At 47.6% G+C, this 19,103-nt stretch overlaps 1 protein-coding gene across 1 annotated transcript in view; it reads left to right on the forward strand.

Moving 5' to 3' along the window:
* Positions 1 to 19,103, forward strand: part of MYBBP1A (MYB binding protein 1a) — an 81,306-nt gene that overhangs the window by 15,456 nt on the left and 46,747 nt on the right. Inside the window, exons 10-19 of the mRNA XM_075904314.1 lie at positions 373 to 480; positions 1,206 to 1,331; positions 3,798 to 4,004; positions 7,589 to 7,694; positions 8,945 to 9,026; positions 10,527 to 10,678; positions 12,367 to 12,459; positions 13,750 to 13,896; positions 15,559 to 15,723; positions 17,450 to 17,607. Coding sequence (XP_075760429.1) covers positions 373 to 480; positions 1,206 to 1,331; positions 3,798 to 4,004; positions 7,589 to 7,694; positions 8,945 to 9,026; positions 10,527 to 10,678; positions 12,367 to 12,459; positions 13,750 to 13,896; positions 15,559 to 15,723; positions 17,450 to 17,607 — 1,344 coding nt within the window. The remainder of the gene's footprint in view (positions 1 to 372; positions 481 to 1,205; positions 1,332 to 3,797; positions 4,005 to 7,588; positions 7,695 to 8,944; positions 9,027 to 10,526; positions 10,679 to 12,366; positions 12,460 to 13,749; positions 13,897 to 15,558; positions 15,724 to 17,449; positions 17,608 to 19,103) is intronic.

Here is a 19,103-nt window from a genome sequence, read left to right on the forward strand (position 1 = left end):
CTAAGACATTATGTCAGCATGTTGTATTATCCCCGTGAAAGAAGTTATTCAGACCTCGGAACATTCTTGCTGCTCTTGAACCAGTTGTTGGAAGAACACAGAGGCATATTGGATTAGAACTGATCTGAGTTCATATTTGTTCATCAAGTGCATTTAAACTAGCTGAAGAGCAAATGCAGGTTGCTTAGGAAAAATACCTTTATACACGCACCTGTCATTTCTTACTGCATGTGTCAGAATTTGCTGCATAGTAGCTGATGTCTAACTATATAAGGCCTTTGAGCTGCTGAAAGTCTACACAGTCTCCAGAGTCTCATCCATTGTTTATGTTTTTTTGTGATTTATAATCTGTATCCATTTGCTTATTGAAAGGACCCAGCACTGTGTGCTCCGGCTGAGAAAATGGATTATCGCCCGGCTAGTCAGCATCATTGACAGTCAGGGGAAGAAGGAAGAGGATTTGGTGATGGACATTGTCAGGTGAGAGGGATTACAAAACAACGTAGTGCTACCCAGTGGCGGAATGATTCTTTCTAGAAGGCTGGAGTGGTACTAAATAAGGTTGTTAAGTAGCTGATAAATGACTAAGCATCTACTCAATACAATTTGTGTCGAGTACACGATTAGTCGATAAGGGGCTGCTGCGGCTCTGCAGTTTAAATGTTTTAGGAGCCGGGTGTGCCTGCAGCCCAGCGCCTACTACATTTAAACTGCAGAGCCACAGTGGGAGTAAGTCCAGGATCCGACTCCTGCTGGGTCCAGACTGCTGCAGCTCTGCTGAGAGGTTGGCTGCAGCGGGGTAGGAGTGGGGCCAAGAGGCCGCTGGAGACCTGAGAGGCCAGGGCTGAGTGGGCCCGAACCTCCCTGGTGGCCAGGGAGAGAGCCGGTCCTGCCTACCCCCAGAGACAAGGGGGGCTGGCGAGCATAGTGAGCAGGAGGGCATGGCGCCCAATAGTAATAAAAATGATGTTGCAGGGTGTTAAAACCCTTCTTCAATGTACTAAGCACCCTCCTCTCCCATTAACTTCAAGCACTTGGGAAGGGTCCAGTAGAATTGATGAAAATTAATGAATGAAAATTAATGTGAAGTGCTTGTATGAGAAATGCTAGAGAAGTACATGCTGTTTACAGAATTGAATGTGCTTTTTATAAAGGCACACAGAACCCAAGGCAGCTCTTTAGTCTGCTCTCTTCCCCCCTTCTAGGTTTTGCTTCTTCCATGCTTTCTTTGAGACCAAGAAACCAACCTCTGAAATACCAGAGACAGAATCCCTCCCCTCAGTGCCTCTGGATGGACAGTCTCACTCAACGGTCGCCAACTTGTTTTTCAGGTATGGACTTTGCCTGGGGGCATTTAATGTTGGAAGCTGATGTTCCTTTTCTCTAGAAGGGACATGTTATTGTGTATTGTTTGTGTTGTCCGTGGCGCCTACGTGTTGTGTGCCCCATGGGGATAGGTGCAAACGCAGAACAAAAAGATGGTCTCTGCCCCCAAGGAACTTACAGTTGAAGGCTAAGTCTACACTGGCTCTTGACAGCGCTGCAACTTTCTGGCTCAGGGATCTGAACATTCCCTTCTCCTCCCTCCCCGCCCCCACGCAAGACAATTTACAGCGCTGTCAAGTGTTAACAGGGCTACAGTGCTGGGAGCTTCGCTTCCCATGCTGCTAACTGCTTCCCTCACGGAGGTGGTGGCCACGCGTTCAGTTTAAAGCGCTGCTGCCGCAGCTGCACTTCAGACTTTTCAGTGTAGACAAAGCCTTGGTTCAAGGAAACAACGAAACGATAACGTCTTGAGACGAGACAGATGCGGGGTCAGGGAAGGGATAGGACACACAAGCAGCGTGAGCAATGGGATGGCGGTAACCAGGTTAAGTGCACAATTTTTTGGTGGGGTGGGTGCTTAGGAGTGAGTGAGCTGAATGGGGGCGAGGGGGAGGGCAGGTGTAGAGTGAAGCTGAGGTGAGAAGGGAGGGGGAGGTTGGTACCAGCAGCCCATCAGCACAGGGCTCAGACAGCCAGAACTGTCTCGATTTCTGACTGGAAAATCCTGAGGTTCCAGCTCCATCTGGCTCCCCTGGTGCGGGGGGAAGGCCTTGCCGTGTCCTAGTGCCCCCAGTTGTGGGTGCACTGTGTCCCCTGCACAATTGTGGGTCCAAGAGTACTGGGCAGAGGGCTGTGGCAGGTGGCTGGACCTGCTATTGGCCCCTCTCCTGTAGTTTGACAGTCCCTGCTTTGGGTACCTCTGGCCCTACCAGGCACGCGACAAGAAAGTGGGGTTTCTGCACTTCTGTTGCATTAAGTGTCGTGTGCCTCTGTGACCTTTTCCTTAGAGTTCTTGGGTAAAACTTCCTGGAAATGCTTAAGCTGCTTCTTAACAAAATAGCTGGCCCAAAGCGTATCTTGGCAGTGCTGAGGTGAGGCCAGTTTGCCTTTCTCCTCTAGTTTCCATTTGGCCCCGTGGACTGAGCAGTATTGCCTGAGGGGGGCACTGTTTATCCTTTCCAGGGACGGGGGCTTTTGTGGTGACACCGCAGGGCCTGGGAGCGTTATGTGGCTGTTCTCCATTGCCTCTGAACGGTGTAGAATAATTCCAGTGATACAGGCTTCCTTGAGCCAGACAGCCCAGTTACCTGAATCCACAGTGTGTTCCAGATCTAGCCCCATTTAGTTGAGAGAAGTATCGGTTCAGCTGACTGCCCAGTTACAGGCAAGTTTTGGATCTTCCCCCTCCCTCCCAGTTGCCCCTGCGCCAGTTTGGATGAGCAGAAGGGCACTGGTTTTGAGGCCTGCCGATTGGCGCTCCACTCACCCTTCCTGTTCTTGAGCAAAACAAATAGAGTATTGGTCTCTGCAATGTTGCTGCATCTGATGCTCCTCTGTCAGGCAACCAAGAGGCCGGGTGCTCAAGTGCCCCTCTGTTGGATGTTGGGAGAAGGGGAGAGGCATTGAGGAGAGCTGTCACTTTGCAAAGACTCCTGCGAGGCGCGGTGGGATAGAGCTCCGGGAGGGATGGCCTGCTGGTTATAAGACACTGGACTTAGAGGTGGGATTCCCAGTTCTGCCGCAGACTTCCTAGGTGGCTTTGGGCAAGGTTCTTCATCTCCCCTGCATCTCAGTTCTCCATTTGTAAAACGGGGATTTCTGACCAGTGGTTCCCAAACTTTTTGGCATCACGCCCCCTTTTTGATTTTTGAGAAACCCTCACGCCCTCCCTCAATACAAAGCAGCAAAACTCGTTGAGCAAAAAAAAAAAAAGGAACTGATCGGGGGCCGAAAAACAGAAATAGCAACAAAATTTCGGGGGGAGGGGGCTGGGTTGCCTCATGCCCCCCCTGGAATTTCTTCATGCCCCCCAGTTTGGGAACCCATGCTTTAGACTGTAAGTCCTTCAGGGCAGGGACTCAGTCTGACTTCATGTTCGGACAGCCCTTGGTACAGCTGCTCTTGCTTGGGGGGTCTTTGGAAGCTCTGCTAGTATAAATGGGGTCTCAGGAGAGAATTGTTCTTACATTTTGGGTCATGGAAGCAAAAAGTTTGCAAACAGATGTGATAAATTCCAATACATCTATTCCTACCAGGAAAGGACTAGAACGATGGAGCCGTGTTTGGAGACTGGTTCCTCTCCCTCATCCCAGCCATTGTGGTGTTGGGAACGGATGGCGGAATAAATCGCATACAGAGGGGTGCTAGTACGTAACTAGAAAGTTACAGGGTTACTACAGCACTGAGACCCATGCTAACAGCCGCAGATTTCCATTTAACGTGGTTCTCTCTGCTATCCGCTTGCTTTTCAGTTTGCTTCAGATTTTAAACAATCTGCCTGTGCTGGGGGACACGGCGGAAGCTGCCGCCCTGAGGGAAAAGCACGTCCATGGGGTGACTGCAGACAGGAGCCTGTGGCTCTACCTCATTCTCCAGTACGCCAGCACCCTCCTGTCCCATGGGAAGCACGTCAAGGCTGTGACTCCTTTCACCGCCGAACAGAGGGCTGCTTGGGACCGGTAAGAGGCTTGGGAGGCCATCTGAAGTGTGGTGACTCGTTGTGGGGATGAGGAAGAATAATGGGAATGGCTGAGGCATGCAGGAAGTCTAGGCTCCATAGAGGAATGCAAGAAATTGGGGTAGAAAGTAGGGCTGTCAAGCGATTAAAAAAATTAATTGCACGATGAAAGAAAACCGCTATTAATCGTGCCATTAAAAAAATTAATTGTGAATAATTGTGCAATTAATCCTACTGCAGAACAGTCGTCAGAATACTATCTATTTAAATATTTGTGGATGTTTTCTACATCTTCTAATATATTGATTTCGATTACCACACAGAATACAAGTGTATAGTGCTCACTTTATATTTATTTCTTATTACAAAACATTTACACCATAAAAAAAACAACCACTTCAGTTCACCTCACTGCAGTATTGTAGTGCAAATTCTATCATGAAAGCTGAACTTAAATTCTTCTATAAAATCTATATATTTGTGTCCTATTCAAAAGAGTCCTTTTTTAGCTCAGCCCCAGCTGCGGGCGGCACTGGGCCGGAACGGGGTAGACTCTGCTGTGCAGAGTTCGGAGGGAGAGGCTCAGTCCCTGACTGCAGGTGTCATAGGGCTCAGGGGTGGGGGTCAGCCCCCAAGCTCAGGAGATGGGGTGGGGTAAACCCCACCATGCGCAGTGAAGAGTTCGGGAGGTGGGGGACTCAGCCCCAGAATCTGATGTGGGGGGAGGGTTAGTCCCAGCCCCAGGAGGCAAAGAGAAGTTAGCTTGGGTGAGCCCTGCCGGGGATGGGGGAACAGGTTGGTCTAGCTGCCCCCCCCCCCCAGCTATTTTTTTTTTTTTAAATGTGGTCACCTGGGCGGGGAGAGGGATGGGTGTCAAGGTCTTTACTTTTCTTATTTACTTCTCCGTTGGAGCTGGAACCATGGCTTCAGTTTTTCCCCCCTCCTTTTTGGCTGCTTCATTTTTCCGTGTACCCTGTGGTGGCAGTTTATATTACTGCACCTTACCAGAGACGGCCCCTGCAGCAGCTCATGCTGGTTTGCCGACCTCTGCGATTAACGCGAGTTAATTTTTTTAACGCGTTCATTCTGCCCTGCGTTAATTGCGGGTGTAAATGCAGCAACTAATTGACAGCCCGAGTAAAAAGTGCTCCTTGAACGTGGTTTGCCAGGACCCTTCTAGAGGTGCCTCCAAGGCTGTGAGCGAGGCCTCTGTTTGGGTCAGATCATAGTAGAACAGCTGATTTCTCTAGACTGGAGTCGTCCAGGCATTTAACAGGAGACAATGGCAGCTGCCTGACTGAAAAAGCAGCTCCTGCACGCTGGGTGAAGCAGCCTGTATCTGCCTATTTAGTCTCTGCTGCGTGTGCATCTTCGATGTTAACAGCGATAAGCCTTCTGGGGGCACCTAGTTTGTTGTCTTGGTCAGTGCATGATGGTTCCCTGTGCTGTACTATGTCTAGTGTGAGTGAATTGTCCTAAGCAGCACAGTTCTGTTCCTTTCCTTCCTCTGGAGACCCATCCTTGATGTTTTGTTAGTCTGTAGAAGTTGTGCCTGAAATCCTGCCTGTGTTTTCCCTTTTACTTCACCCCTTTTTTTCTCCTCGCCAGACTCCCTTGCACCAGGGTGGATTGCCTTAAATCAAGACCGTTTAAATCATGGATTTAAATAATCGAAAAAAAATCATTGATTTAAATACAATTTCACGTTGATACCTACTTCGACTATTTCTACAAACAATAGTGCAAATCTGGCCACTAAAACATGTTAATTTACAGCTCTAGTCAACAGTTTACATAATCTAAGAGGGTATATTTTGTTTAATTGTTTAGATTTTTGTTCATTTAGGAAATAGTACATAATACTCATTACCTGTACCAAGTTGCAGATGTAGCAGCAGCACTTTAGGAATGGTAAGAGTTAACTCTCACACACACAAACACAACGGCACTTGCATGTTATTAAACTAAATCTTAACTCTTACTTGCATATTTCACATTTGCGATTGAGCAGTTTCCTGGGTTGCTGGCTGACGTCTGTCCTTAAACTCTTTTAAAAAAAAAAAAATTCAAATGTTATTAACTCTGACAAACAAGTCCTCAGAACACTAACTGTGTGCTCTCCTTAAAACTTCTAGAACAAGCTCTCATCTTTCCTACGTCCACTGTCATTTTGATGCAGATCTGGTTCCAAGTTACTAAAAAAGCTAAGACTGACTGTGCTTAGAGTGTGCTTAATTTTGGAGGAAGTCCCATTGAAAACAAGAATAGGATGGGGGTTCCTTTGGGAAAGCTGAGTTATGCTGAAGTAAAATAGGGAACAGGCTTATGGCATCACCATTATGGTCTGTGGTCATGATGTTCCAAAATAAGAGGCATGTTTTATGTAATATGTCATTATGTAAAATTCCAACGGCCACTGGCAACTCTAGATTGCTATTAGTGCAGCTTTCTCTGCCGTATAGTTGGGTGATAGATTCTAAACTTAGTTAACTAATTAAACAAGCCATGAAGATTAGCTAAATTAAACTTTTTTTCCTAACAATATCCAACATAGAGAACAGCTTGGGGAATTTACTCGTTAAACCCCACTTCTACTAAAAGGCATAGAGAGAGTCTTGAAGAAGGATACATTGCAAAGTTGGTTCCCATTGTTCTTCAGAGATAGCCATGTCATTTTCTCCCAATAGGCAGTTTTCCTTTTGATGTTTCATTGTTGCAGTGAGGCTCTGCATCTTCTTCTTGCTCTGCTTACACTTGACACGTTTTCCTTTTTTACCCAGGGAAGGAATTTCTTGAAAACATTCCCCACCACATAAGCACAGAACAAAAACAGTCCTATCCCGCCCGTGTCTGTGTTTGCATGTGCGTTTCGGTGGACTCAGAAATGGAAAGCCCAGAACTTTCAAGGCCCCAAGAGCTGGTTGTTAGGCTGGACAGACTAGAGACATCAGTTCATTTTTATAAGGCTGTTCCTGTAGGAATACCATGTTCGTGATGAGATTTAACAGTTACTGTTATTTTTAAATGAGAAATTTAGTATTTTATTGATTAAAATGTTTTAAAATCCAATTTAAATTAAAAACATTGACTTAAAAAAATCATTTTTTTTAAATCCACCCTGTCTTGCCCCAACTCAAACTCTCCCTCTTGCTCCTTCCACCTTTCAGATACTTGTTGATGGCCATATGCCTTTGCATTCCTGTTAGCCACTGCTTTCCCAGCCTGGATTTCTCTTTTAATCTTTTCTCCAGAAAGGCCAGTTCCACCAGCTCCCATATGACTGTTCTGAACTCATTCCACTCGAAATGATTATGCTGTTGTGATGTATTCCTCTGAAATCTGCTGGGGGATCTGTGCTTTGTCCTACAGACACACCTGTGCTGTTGCAAGAATGAAAGTGAATTTATCTGCGTCTGCCAATTCTTAGTCAAAGCCCTGTGCTTTCCTGCGTGCGTTGATGTGATTCTGGCCTAGTTACATTGCCTCTGCCGTGGTGCAGTTGATCTTGCTGGCTCCTGCACTGGTTTTCGGAAGCTCTTGCTCTTGTCTGAGATGATGTGGATTTTATCCTGTTTGTCTCTTCAGAATGCTGCAGTCTCTGGAGAACCTGCAGAAGAAAGACAAATCCCATAATATGGAAATCGTTGCTTTCCAGCACCTTTTGCTCTTAGTGGGCATTCATCTGTTCAAGGTAATTGGCGCAGTGTATCCTGAGCTGTATAAACCATCCTGGGTTTTCTGAACTGCTGGCACAAACAGCTGGACAGTAGCTGTGTGATTGACAAGCTATGATTCATCAGAATTTCTGGCTGTTTAAATGAAGGGACGGGGTCAAATACCAATCACAAGTGTTGAGCTTTCGACCCACAAAGGAAATGCACGTGGCTGTTAGAAAGGGAGTGAACGTGATTGAGTGGGAGGTGGAGTCCTGGTTTTTCAGTCCCAGCTCACCATCCTGTTTGCTGTGACTGTGGCAAGTCATGTACCTTTGCCCCTAAATGGGGTGCTGTTGCTGCCGCCTTTGGGATGTTGGGGTAGCTGACCGATGAATGTCTGCAAATGCTTGGAGATCCCTTGGGGAGGGGTATTCTACGCAAGCAAAGTCATTAATACAGTGGGGATTTGAGGCCTGCCTGTTAGAGTCCTCATTTAAAATGTACAGAGCATCAAAAAATACGTTGCTACATTCTAACCTCCCCTTTGGGATTGGCACCTTGTTAAAATAGGAATTGTAATAGAAAACACCCAGAAAATCCCTTCTCTTTTATTTCTCACCTTGGGCACCAGCTTTGCATGGTCTCCAGCTCAGGTGTGCGATGGAGTGGTGCCTGCCCTCCCCTCTGTGTATAATTATAAAAAAATGGAGGGCGGTTAGTGCCTGGAAAGAGAGGGCCTTTAAACCAGGCTCTTCTTGCAGAATTGTTCTATGTACAAAAAGCCATTTCTTCTTCCTTGGGGAGGGAGTGTTGGGCGCTTCCTCAGAGGTGTTGAGCTCCCTTCCTTCCCTGAGACTTGCCTCCTGTCTCTTCGTGGCACTTTCCTAAAGGTCTGCACAGCCCTGAAGGCTTGGGCCCAGGAGGTTCCTAGCTAGTCCAGTATCAGCGGGGTAGCCGTGTTAGTCTGAATCTGCAAAAGCGGCGAGGAGTCCTGTGGCACCTGAGAGACTAACTGAACTGTTGGAGCATAAGCTTTCGTGGGCAAAGACCCACTTCGTCAGATTAAAGTCCTAGCTCGTCTTGGTAACTCCCGCATCTTATCCCCCCTCACTCACATGGTTGAGGTGACAACCCCGACGTGCCTGTGTGCCTAGCACCCTAATGGTACGTTGTGCTGAATTCAGGAGCCGAGATGGGTACGTTTCTTGAGTTGCCATTGCACTTGCATTGGGAGAAGGGATTGACTGCCTGGCTTCTCTCTGAGCTTCTCTTTTGCACCACACAGACTCCGGCAGAGACCCTGGACCTTCTGAATGACCTTCTGAACTGCATCGAGAGGGCCTTTGACAAGAAATCCAAGAAGGCTGGTGAGCTCCTGTCTAAAGAGAGAGACTCAGGGAATTATTCACAGTCATCTGTCCCTATTTAATGTGCTTTCCATTGCCCAGAGCACAAGGGGGAGCATAAGCAGCCTGTGTGCTAGGCAGGGGAAGGCTTTGTCTTCCCAATCCGCCAGCCAGGCCCCACCGACCCTGCACCCTAGAACACCGACTGTAGGCATTCTGGGGGAGGAGTGTGGCTGCCCCCAGCACCCGCCCTTTGTGCCTTGGGGCCAGGGAGGCTGGGACCAGGCATCCTTCTCCCTCCCAGTGCTCTGGGGCTAGAAAGGCTGGAGCCATGCACCACCCGTCCTCCTACTTTCAAGTAGGAATAAGAGATCCTCCGGAAAAGAGCTTATTTTCCGGAGGATCGCGTCCAGACTGGCGCTTTTCTCCGGCTTATCTACAAGCCGGAAAAAAGCGGCAGCCATGAAAATGCAAATGCCACGGGGGATATTTAAATCCCCCGCGGATTTGCCTATTCCCAAGTGCTACATTTGCATCCCTATTACGGAATAGGGGCCAGTGTAGACGTAGCCCATATGTCAGTTGTTTTGATGTACCCCCCAGACTTCTCTTGAGAACCCCTAAGGGTACTTGTACCACTGGTTGAGAAACGCTCATCTATACAGTGAGCAACCTTTTCCATATACAGTAAAACTCCATTGGTCCGGCATCTGATGGTCCGGCACTCCTGATGGGCAGCCTGACCATTGGAGCTGAAACTGACCAGCGGCTGAATCGGGGAAGCCGGGGGCAGAGCAGCTGGGGTGCTGCCGGTAGGTCCCGTAGCACTGCCCCTTGGCGCTGTGGGACCAACCCAGCAGCACCCCAGCTGTCCCTGATTCAGCCACCACTGAAACTGACCAGTGGCTGACTCTGGGAAGCCTGAGGCAGAGCTGCTCTGCCCCAGGCTTCCCGGAGTCAGCCACTGGTCAGTTTCAGCAGCGGCTGACTTGGGGACACCTGCGGCAGAGCAGCTGGGGTGCTGCCGGGTTGGACCAGAGGCTGATTCCGGGAAGCCCAAGGCAGACCAACCTGGCAGCACCCCAGCTGCTCTGCCGCAGGTGTCCCGATTCAGCTGCTGCTGAAACTGACCAGGTGCGGCTGAATCGGGGATGCCTGGGGCAGAGCCGGACTATCAGAAGGGGGGGCTATGAGGGGTCTGGGGTGGCATCCCCCCACTCTACCCTAGACCCCTCATAGCCCTCCCTTCCAATAGTCCGGCATATCTGATAATCCGGCACCCCCTGCGTCCTAAAGGTGCCGGATTATCTGCAGTTTACTGTAGTTACATCACCTAGCAAGATACTGTATTATTCTAAGTCCACATCACTGCCGGAGAGCCTGTGTTATTCCCCCATTTGGCTAGCATTATTATTTTTTGCCAGATGGCGGTGTCTTCAGCTCTTTCTTTAAAGCACCTGGAGAGTCTGATGCCTGGGTTTTAATTTCTCCTCTGTTGATGCCTTTCTTTTTCCTGCACAGATGATGAAGAGCCAGAATGGGTAGAGGTGATAGTGGAAATCCTTCTATCCCTCCTCTCACAGCCCAGCCTACTTATGCGCAGGGTATCTAAAAGCGTGTTTGGACGCATATGTCCTTACATGTCAAAGAAGGCTCTGCATCTGATCCTGGATGTAAGTAAGGGACCGGGGCAGGGGAGCTGGATTGGTTGAAGTTTCTGGTTGTTTTACAAGTAAAGTGAAGTTTTGGTTAAATGAGGACAGTAAGGGCTCGGGGGGGTTTGGTACAGAAAGCAGCTCCTTTGCCTTCTAGTTTGTGGCCTGCTATCTAGGGATTTAAAATCCCCTTTAATTAGTTAACCAGGTAAATGTTAAGTTTAGCCAGTTAACTGATTAAACGGGGGAGCTGGGATGAAGCTCCCCTGTCCACAGTGCACCCCACGCTGGACCTGCCCTGGGTAAAAGCTGCTTCAGTTAAGGGTGAGGCTTACCAGTTATTCATTAACATCCCTAGAGCTCTGTTACTCTAGGTCCAGGAGCATGTGTCTAGTTTCTAGCTCAGGGGTTGAAAGCGAGGCCTCTGAGAGAGGGCAGCTATGAAATGAGAGAGTTCTATAGTATCGAGGGTGGCAGCCATGTTAGTCTGTATCTGCAAAAACAACGAGGAGTCCTGTGGCACCTTAGAGCCTAACAGATTTATTTGGGCCTAAGCTTTCGTGGGCAAAAACCCACTTCGCCAGATGCATCTTAGGCCCGAATAAATTTGCTAGAACAACAGGATTCCTCGTTGTTCTAAAGCATGTACATAAAAAGCATCTTATGAGCGAATTTGTGCATGGCCTCTTGTTCTTGAACTAGGGAACCTGGTGATGGCTTATATTTGGTGACTTTTTTTCTTCTGTCTTTAGTGTGGGAAATTGTGTCCCTTTATATACCACTTTGGTTTATATGGTCTAGCATGTATGGTAATTTAAAACATATTAAAAGTCCTTGAAATTCAAAATCGGATTGAATATGGTTACGTTACACCTAATGCCACATCACCTGAGAGAATAATCTATTGGTTGTCCCCCCCCACCCCCCCAAAAGCTACAAAGTACTTCCTGTGAGGAATGTAAAGTGTATTGAGTTAAAAACAATTTATTTACTTGTTCCCATAATATGAGAACTAGGGGCCACCAAATGAAACTAACGGGCAGCAGGTTTAAAACAAATAAAAGGAAGTTCTTCTTCACACAGCGCACAGTCAACCTGTGGAACTCCTTGCCTGAGGAGGTTGTGAAGGCTAGGACTGTAACAGGGTTTAAAAGAGAACTAGATACATTCATGGAGGTTAAGGCTATTAGCCAGTATGGGTAAGGAATGGTGTCCCTTGCCTCTGTTTGTCAGAGGGTGGAGATGGATGGCAGGAGAGAGATCGCTTGATCATTATCTGTTCGATTCACTCCCTTTGGGACACCTGGCATTGGCCACTGTCTGCAGTCAGGATACTGGGCTGGATGGATCTTTGGTCCGACTCAGTATGGCCATTCTTATGTTCTAAAATGTCAGTTAATTTTACGAGTATCAGAGGGGTAGCCCTGTTAGTCCGAATCTGCAAAACCAACGAGAAGTCCTGTGGCACCTTATAGACTAACAGATTTATTGGAGCGTCAGATTTTGTGGGCAAAGACTCATCTGACTCATCATACCTATGACTTTTTGTAAGTAACAGGTATAAAAGTATTGCTGCCTGCTCAAAAGCGGTTTATAGCCTGTTATAACTTGAATGGGGTCGTTGTTCATCTCATTCGGTTTGCTGTGAACAGCTGGACATTCTGTATTAAGAAACAGTCGGACTTATTTGGAAAGCTCTTCCGCAGGTGCTTGATCCGGAGCAAGACCAGGATGAAGAATGTGCTGTCGTTGTGATGGAAGAAACAGACAAAAAGAAGAAAAGCTCAGGGGCAAATATGGTAACTCTCCTTCATTTAAAGAAATAATTTTCCATCTCTGACTATTGAAAACTTTGTTATTGCAGATCTGTGGCTTGGGAAGTTAGTTGCATTTCTCTCTCAATTAATGCTAAGGTGAATTTTTCTTATGTCGTCTGAAGACATTTCATTGAAAGTGTCTAACTCCGGGGTGGCCAATCTGTGGCTCTTAAGCCACATGCGGCTCTTTGCTCACAGAAATGCGGCTCTCAGGGTTGCGGCTTGTTTGGAGCCACGTGCCTGCTTTGTGCATGCGCCCCAGTTCCTGGAGGGAGAAGTGTGTGGCTGTGGCGGTGGCCACTCCGGTGAGACCCAGGCATTGGGTTAGAATGGGAGAGTCCTGGAGGTGCCTGGCTCTGGGGAGGACACTGGGTTAGAGTGGGGGGGCTGCGGGTGCCTGGCTCTGGGGGAGGGATATGTGGCTTTTTACTCTACTATCCACGTCTCTTTTGGCTCTTCGTATCTAACTGGTTGGCCACCCCTGGTCTAACTGATCATCTGTGGGTCCTGAAGAAAAATCATATTGGAAAAGACGAAGCATGTGATTTCCACAGAAGAGGGCTGCACATCCCACAAGGCACCTGGGTTATTACCTCCTGGTGGTGGTGAAGCAGAAAGGTTGCAGCTTGAATATCTGTTGTGACTCAGGGTGGTCTGGGCCCTGGAGCTCACTGTGAGGTTCTGCAGTGACTCGAGAGTAGGCCAAATCCAAGTTCATTAGGCATGAAAATAACAAGGCCCCTCCTGCAGTGCTTGCGGGTCTTCTCCAAAGTCTGCCCCGACTGACTTCTCTTTGGTAATTCTCTTACATTATACTCTGGAGAGGTGTCCCGGCCTGGCCTGCTCTTTCTGCTACAATCTTAACCCTTTCCTGCAGACTGGGTGTCCTTTCAGCCAGCAGCCTGCCCAGCCGAGGCTGCAGGGAGGGTATCATTGGAAAAGCGAACATTGCCATTTCCAGGGCTCGACAAACAATACAGTCTACTCGCCCGTGGCGAGTAGATTTCAGCCATGTGCCCCGTTCATTCGCGGCGCGTGCATGCGCATTGCTGCTCTTGCGCATGCGCAGTACAGGGCTGGCGAGTGGTTTTCGCCGTCGTTTGTCAAGCCCTGGCCATTGCCTCTTCTTTGTCTTGTCAGCCTTCCATTCCCACACCACTTCGGAAGTGGAGCAGGGCGTATCATTGATGAGAACCCTTGTAATCAATGATCGCTCCCGCCAAGACCTGTGGGGAACATTTAATTGGTGGGATGGACTCTTCTTCTTCCCAGGACGAGGAGGAAAGCGCAGACTCTTCTGATGACAACAGCTCCGCAGAAGACGGAGAGGAAGACAGTGAAGACGAGAATAATACGGATGACGTTGATGAAAATTTTCGGAATCAGCTGATGAATGTCCTACAAGCAGGGAATGCCTTGGTAGGTGTTGGCAAACCTGCAAGATGGTTGGTGCTTTGGAGGGCATAAGAGGAAGTGTCTGACTATGCCGTGGTACTAAGTGTAACTAAGGCCCTGATGCAGTCTAATCCTCTTTCCTCTGGATAGCGAGAACCCTGATCCTCTATCCTTTATACCAGTGTTTCTTAAACTTTTTAAGACTGAGGAACACCAAACTATATATTTTTTTTTATGGGGAATACCAGTTTTTTTTGTTTTTTTTTGTTGAGAGTAGGGAGAAAAAAGGGGAGGAAAAGTTGATGAGCAGAGCAAAACAAACAAACAAAAAAGGACAGGGGAAAGAAGTTGTTAAGCAGAAAAAGCCAAACCGTTTGCCTTTTTAAGGGTGGCCATTTTGAACTCTGTTCTCCACAGCACACCTCCTACTGCCTCGTGCTGCGGAACATATTTTAAGAAACGCTGCTTTATACGTATTTGAAACCCGTGGCTGGTGTTTTCACAGGCGTCTAAGGGAGTTAGGCACTTACTTCCTATTGAAAGTCAGTGGGGCTTGAGTCCCAAGTACCATTCAAGCTCCTCTGTAAATTTATCCCTGTAACTCCAAGTTTATGCCTCAGGCAATATCTGATGCTCTTGGGCTCTTCCACGCAGTATGGCTGGTGGTCTGCATTCAGGTTGCGTGTGGGAGCGCAGTGCCTGCATATGCTGCCTGTGGAGACTGCTCATGCCGGTGTTAGCAGAGCGTCGGGCAGTTGGGGGATAGTAAACCTGAGCATTTATATAGAGGAGTGGCTAAATGTTAGTCCACTTTACTGAGGGAACAACTATGGCACTGAGAGAGCTGCCAAAGATCACACCATGAGCCAGAGACCAGAGGGAAACCCAGGCCTCTTTCCCATCACTAGGCCTCTGCAATCAGGGTTATTTGGTTAAAACGTATGACTCGAGTTCCCAAGCCCTGCCCTAGAATTCCCCCTCTGCAGAAGGAGAAAATCTTATGGAAGGATTTTAAGATGAAGGTAGGAGGCAACTATCCTATCGAATGGCCCACGTCTATCTTCGTAGCACGTTGTTAGACAGCTGGGTGTATTTTATTGAGTTGAATAAGTTGCTAAAGAAACCGGGAACATTAAATGTCCAGTTAGAGTGTGAGCTTCAGAATAAAACAATCCCGGTCAAAATTTTCCACCTGCACTTACCACATGGAAGGGGTTGGAGCACAAAAGTTGTCCCTTCGCCCGAGCGGCCATGTTGGAAGCCGTCTGAGTTGGGCCCACACTGTGTAAGTGTTTCTGCCTCTTGCTTCTCTCTGGGCAGGGTGGCTGGAAAACACCTGTCTCGTCATTTACGCAGTCATCTGGCTGTCAGAGACATGCATGCATGCAAGATCAAGGCAGGTAGTTGATCTTTTAAGCATCTCTGCTGCCTTCTTCCAACCCTGTGAGTGGGAGGCATCTGCTGTGCTAATCGGTGCTGGGTAAAAGTGTCTAAAGTTCAAGTTGGTCTCCACATGTGCGGAAGTCTGTCCGGCACTTACACTAGCCAATTCCATCCCGTCCTGCTTGAGGCTAGAACGCTCCGTTGCTCGAAGTGTTTGGACCCCAGAGAAATGTAGTCCCAAGAGGCTGGGGAAAAGAGGAATTTGAATTTTAAAATAAGTAAAATTGTTGTTTGTTTTTCAAGGGAGGAGATCAGAGCGATGATGACGTGGATGACGAGACTATGCTGGCCCTCGATGAGAATGTTTCGGCCCTCTTTGCCGAACAGCAGAAGCGAATCCAGGCAAAGAAGGACGAGAAAGAAAAGATGCGGAAGGAGAAAATCTTACGGAGGGATTTTAAGATTAAGGTAGGAGGCAAATTTCCTATCAAATGGCCCATGTCTATCTTTGTTGCATATTGTTAGACAGCTGGATGTATTTTATTGGGTTGAATAAGCTGCAAAAGAAACCAGAAATATTAAATGTCCATTTAGAGTGTAAGCTTTAGATGAAAACAGTCCCTGTCTCATGGCATTTGTACAGTTCCTAGCCAATGTTCCCTCCAATTTTTTCCATCCTTGTGCAGGATAAATTTTGTTATGTGCACTGAGGCATGCGTGGATGTGCATCACCAGTAGCAACACATGCTGCCAGCTCTGGACATTGGCGCTCTGCTAATCAGCTGGGTGGCATTTACATCTCTCCTGGGTGGTTGCTGAAGCACTCAGTTGACAGGAACACTGCTTTTAGCACGTTGGGGATTCTAGATCATGAAAAGGACTCTAAAGTCCCACTGCAATATGTAAAATAATAATAATAATTAATAAAAAGTAGGGCTGTCAAGTGATTAAAAAAATTGTGTGATTAATTGCGTGCGCTGCCCCTTTGAAACGCTGCGGTGGCATTTCAAAGGGGCAGCACTGCAGGAGCCCAGGATCAGCTGGAGTCCCCAGCTGACCCTGGCTCCGTGCCTTGCTGCCCTTTGGAAATGCTGCCCTGGCGTCTCCAAGGGGCAGCACTGTGGGAGCCCAGGGTCAGCTGAGGACTCCAGCTGATCCCAGGCTCCTTTGAAGTGCCAGGGCAGGGCTTGAAAGGGACAGCGCAGCATTAACACCTGCGATTAATGTGTTAAAAGAAATTAATGCGTTAATCCTGCCCTGCGTTAATCGCAGCCGTGAACGCACATCAGTTGACAGCCCTAATAAAAAGCAAAGCTTTTCAAAAGACAGCAGTGATTTTAGGTGCCATAACTGTTGTACGCTCAATTGGAGATGTCTTAAAAGGGCCTGATTTTTCAGATCAGACTTGGCACTTTTTGATTTTTATGTCTCAGGTTGGGCATCAAGAAGTTGAAGCATCCAGAATCCCTTCTAGAAACTCTTGCCTGTATGTTTTCCCTGGCCTATTGGGTATAATAATGGCCGGTCTTGGAGATGAACTGGGCAGTGAAACCAGTTACCCTGGGTAGCTGTGAATGTAGTATTGATTCGCGACTGCTAGATGGCAGTAGAATCTATAGAATTGATTGAGATTTGTCAAGCTGCTTCATCCAGTAAAAGGATTTTTGTGCAGTAACTTTTTCATAAATGTTGACAATGCAAGAGGGAGAAAAAGGAACCAAAGGGTGTCCAGGGTCCTTGGAGCATCTGAATTTTCATTTTAGTTACCTCCACCTGTGAACTGGTTTGAGATCACCATGTTGGGCTGGAAGTGAGTGGGCCAGATGCTTAACTACGGAAGTGATTGTCCATTTTGTTAACGCTAGTTGACACCTTTTGAGGATCTGGCTGGGAAATGTCATTGACCCATCAGCAACACCAGGAGACTCACTAACCACAGAGCACTGTCAAATGTACTAACTCGAGGGAAAAACCCAGAAATTTTCTTCACTCATCTCTGTCAGTTACAGCAATTCTAGGTGTTAGTAGGTGTCCTATTTTCACATGAAAATGTGATATATTTTTTAAGTGTTTCATTTTTATCCTGCAAGTTGGCAAGTGTGCCTTGAAAATAGACCAGTCGAGGGAGCTGTTCTTGGCACATCCTGCTGCCCCACATAGCAGGGATTCTCTTTTAAATGACCGGTATTCCTAGGTGCTGGACCTTGTTGAGGTGTTCCTTGCTAAGCAGCCGGAGAGTCCTCTTGTGTTTGATATTATCGAGGCCCTGCTTCTGGTGATTGAGCAGAGCATGAGTTCAGACGCAGATAAGCAGGAGCAAGACTTCCTCCAGAAAACAGCCGATATCTTCAAGTAAGTGTCCGCACTGAGATGGCTTTCGGAGCCCTTTAACTATGTCAGGCTGTCTTTGGTTTCTGTCGCAGGTGGCAACGGTGAGGCTGCAGTGTATAGAGAGTGTGTCTACACAGCACCCTAAACGCGAAATAAGAAATTGCGTATCTTATTTCAAATCTATTTCAAAATAGCTTATTTTGAAATTTGGCGCATCTACACAGTGCCAAATTTAAACATAAAACGCTATTTCGAGCCATCCCTTATCCCTCGTGCAACAAGGTTTGCTGGGATGGCGAAATAGCACACCCGTTATTTTGAAAAATGTTTCAAAATAACGGGCGGCCTGTGTAGACTTAGGGTAGCTATTTTGGGATACCTCCAGTATCCCGAAATAGCCGTGCAGTGTAGATGTACTCTGTATGGATTAAATATATTTCTTTTTTTTCCTGCTAATTGCACATGATTGGGTCAGGATTCTTTTCCTTCTAAATTGTTTATAGCATTCCTTGTTCAGGCCCCTCCTAGTGACGGATTTCAAATACTGAATAGATTTGAAGGAGGCAACTTCCCTAGATCCCATGCTTCTGAAGTCCATGGGAATTTTTCCGTAGACCTCAGACTGTGCATTGAATCACATGCTGTAAGTGGAAACTCGCCCTCTTTTGTCCAGCATGAAATCACCCAACAATTGATTCTCTTTCCAAAGTGCTGGGTAAATTTTCCAAATTATAAAACGTGATTTACAAGGCCCCGCCCTGCTGGACCTTGCCTTGTGAGCCCTGCAGTGGGTGGGGAAAAGCACCGCTGAGCTGCTGTTCATGGTCCTGCAGCAAGGAATCTCACTTTCCAGCAGGAGATTATTTTGAGACACGTGCTATCCTCCTACGGGAGGTGCAGAGACACATGGGACTAACACGTTCCTGAGTTCTCTGGTAGTTGACGTCATCCCAGCCAGCTTCGGGAGGGAGGGTGTTTTTATGAATAGAGAACCTCCATGTGCAGAAGCAGAACTGTGTGTGTGTGTGTGTGTGTGTGTGTGTGTGTGTGTGTGTTTGGGGTTGTTAAAGAGTACAAGAGGGGCTGATAGCACAGACTGGCATGAGGCATAGCGTGCTGTGCACAGTACGTGGCACCCTCCTATCCCCAGCAGAACCCTGCTCCAAGCACCTTCAGTTAGGAGTCACTTTCTCACCTCCAGCTGCTGCTCTGCATGTGCCTTAGTACTGACAAGCTTGGAGGCCACCGAATTTGTGAGTGTGGATCTCTAGATGAAAGGTTTGCAGAGCAGCTGCTCTGCAAACATGGCCGCCCTTGAATCGAACCGCTAATGAGTCCTGTAAGCAGGGTTACCTGTGGCTGCAGCATGGCTCCCGTTTCCAGCTGTGAGGTGCATGCTGGGTAACTTTTGAGCCCTGCCATGGAGGGGTAATGCCAGCGCATTGCTCCCAACTCTCTCTCCCGAGGTGACAGCCTTGCGTTTTTATGGCCCGTGTCCCTTCTAACGTTCTTTTCAG

Source organism: Pelodiscus sinensis, chromosome 21 (genome assembly GCF_049634645.1).
Source record: "Pelodiscus sinensis isolate JC-2024 chromosome 21, ASM4963464v1, whole genome shotgun sequence".
Lineage (NCBI taxonomy): Eukaryota > Metazoa > Chordata > Testudines > Trionychidae > Pelodiscus > Pelodiscus sinensis.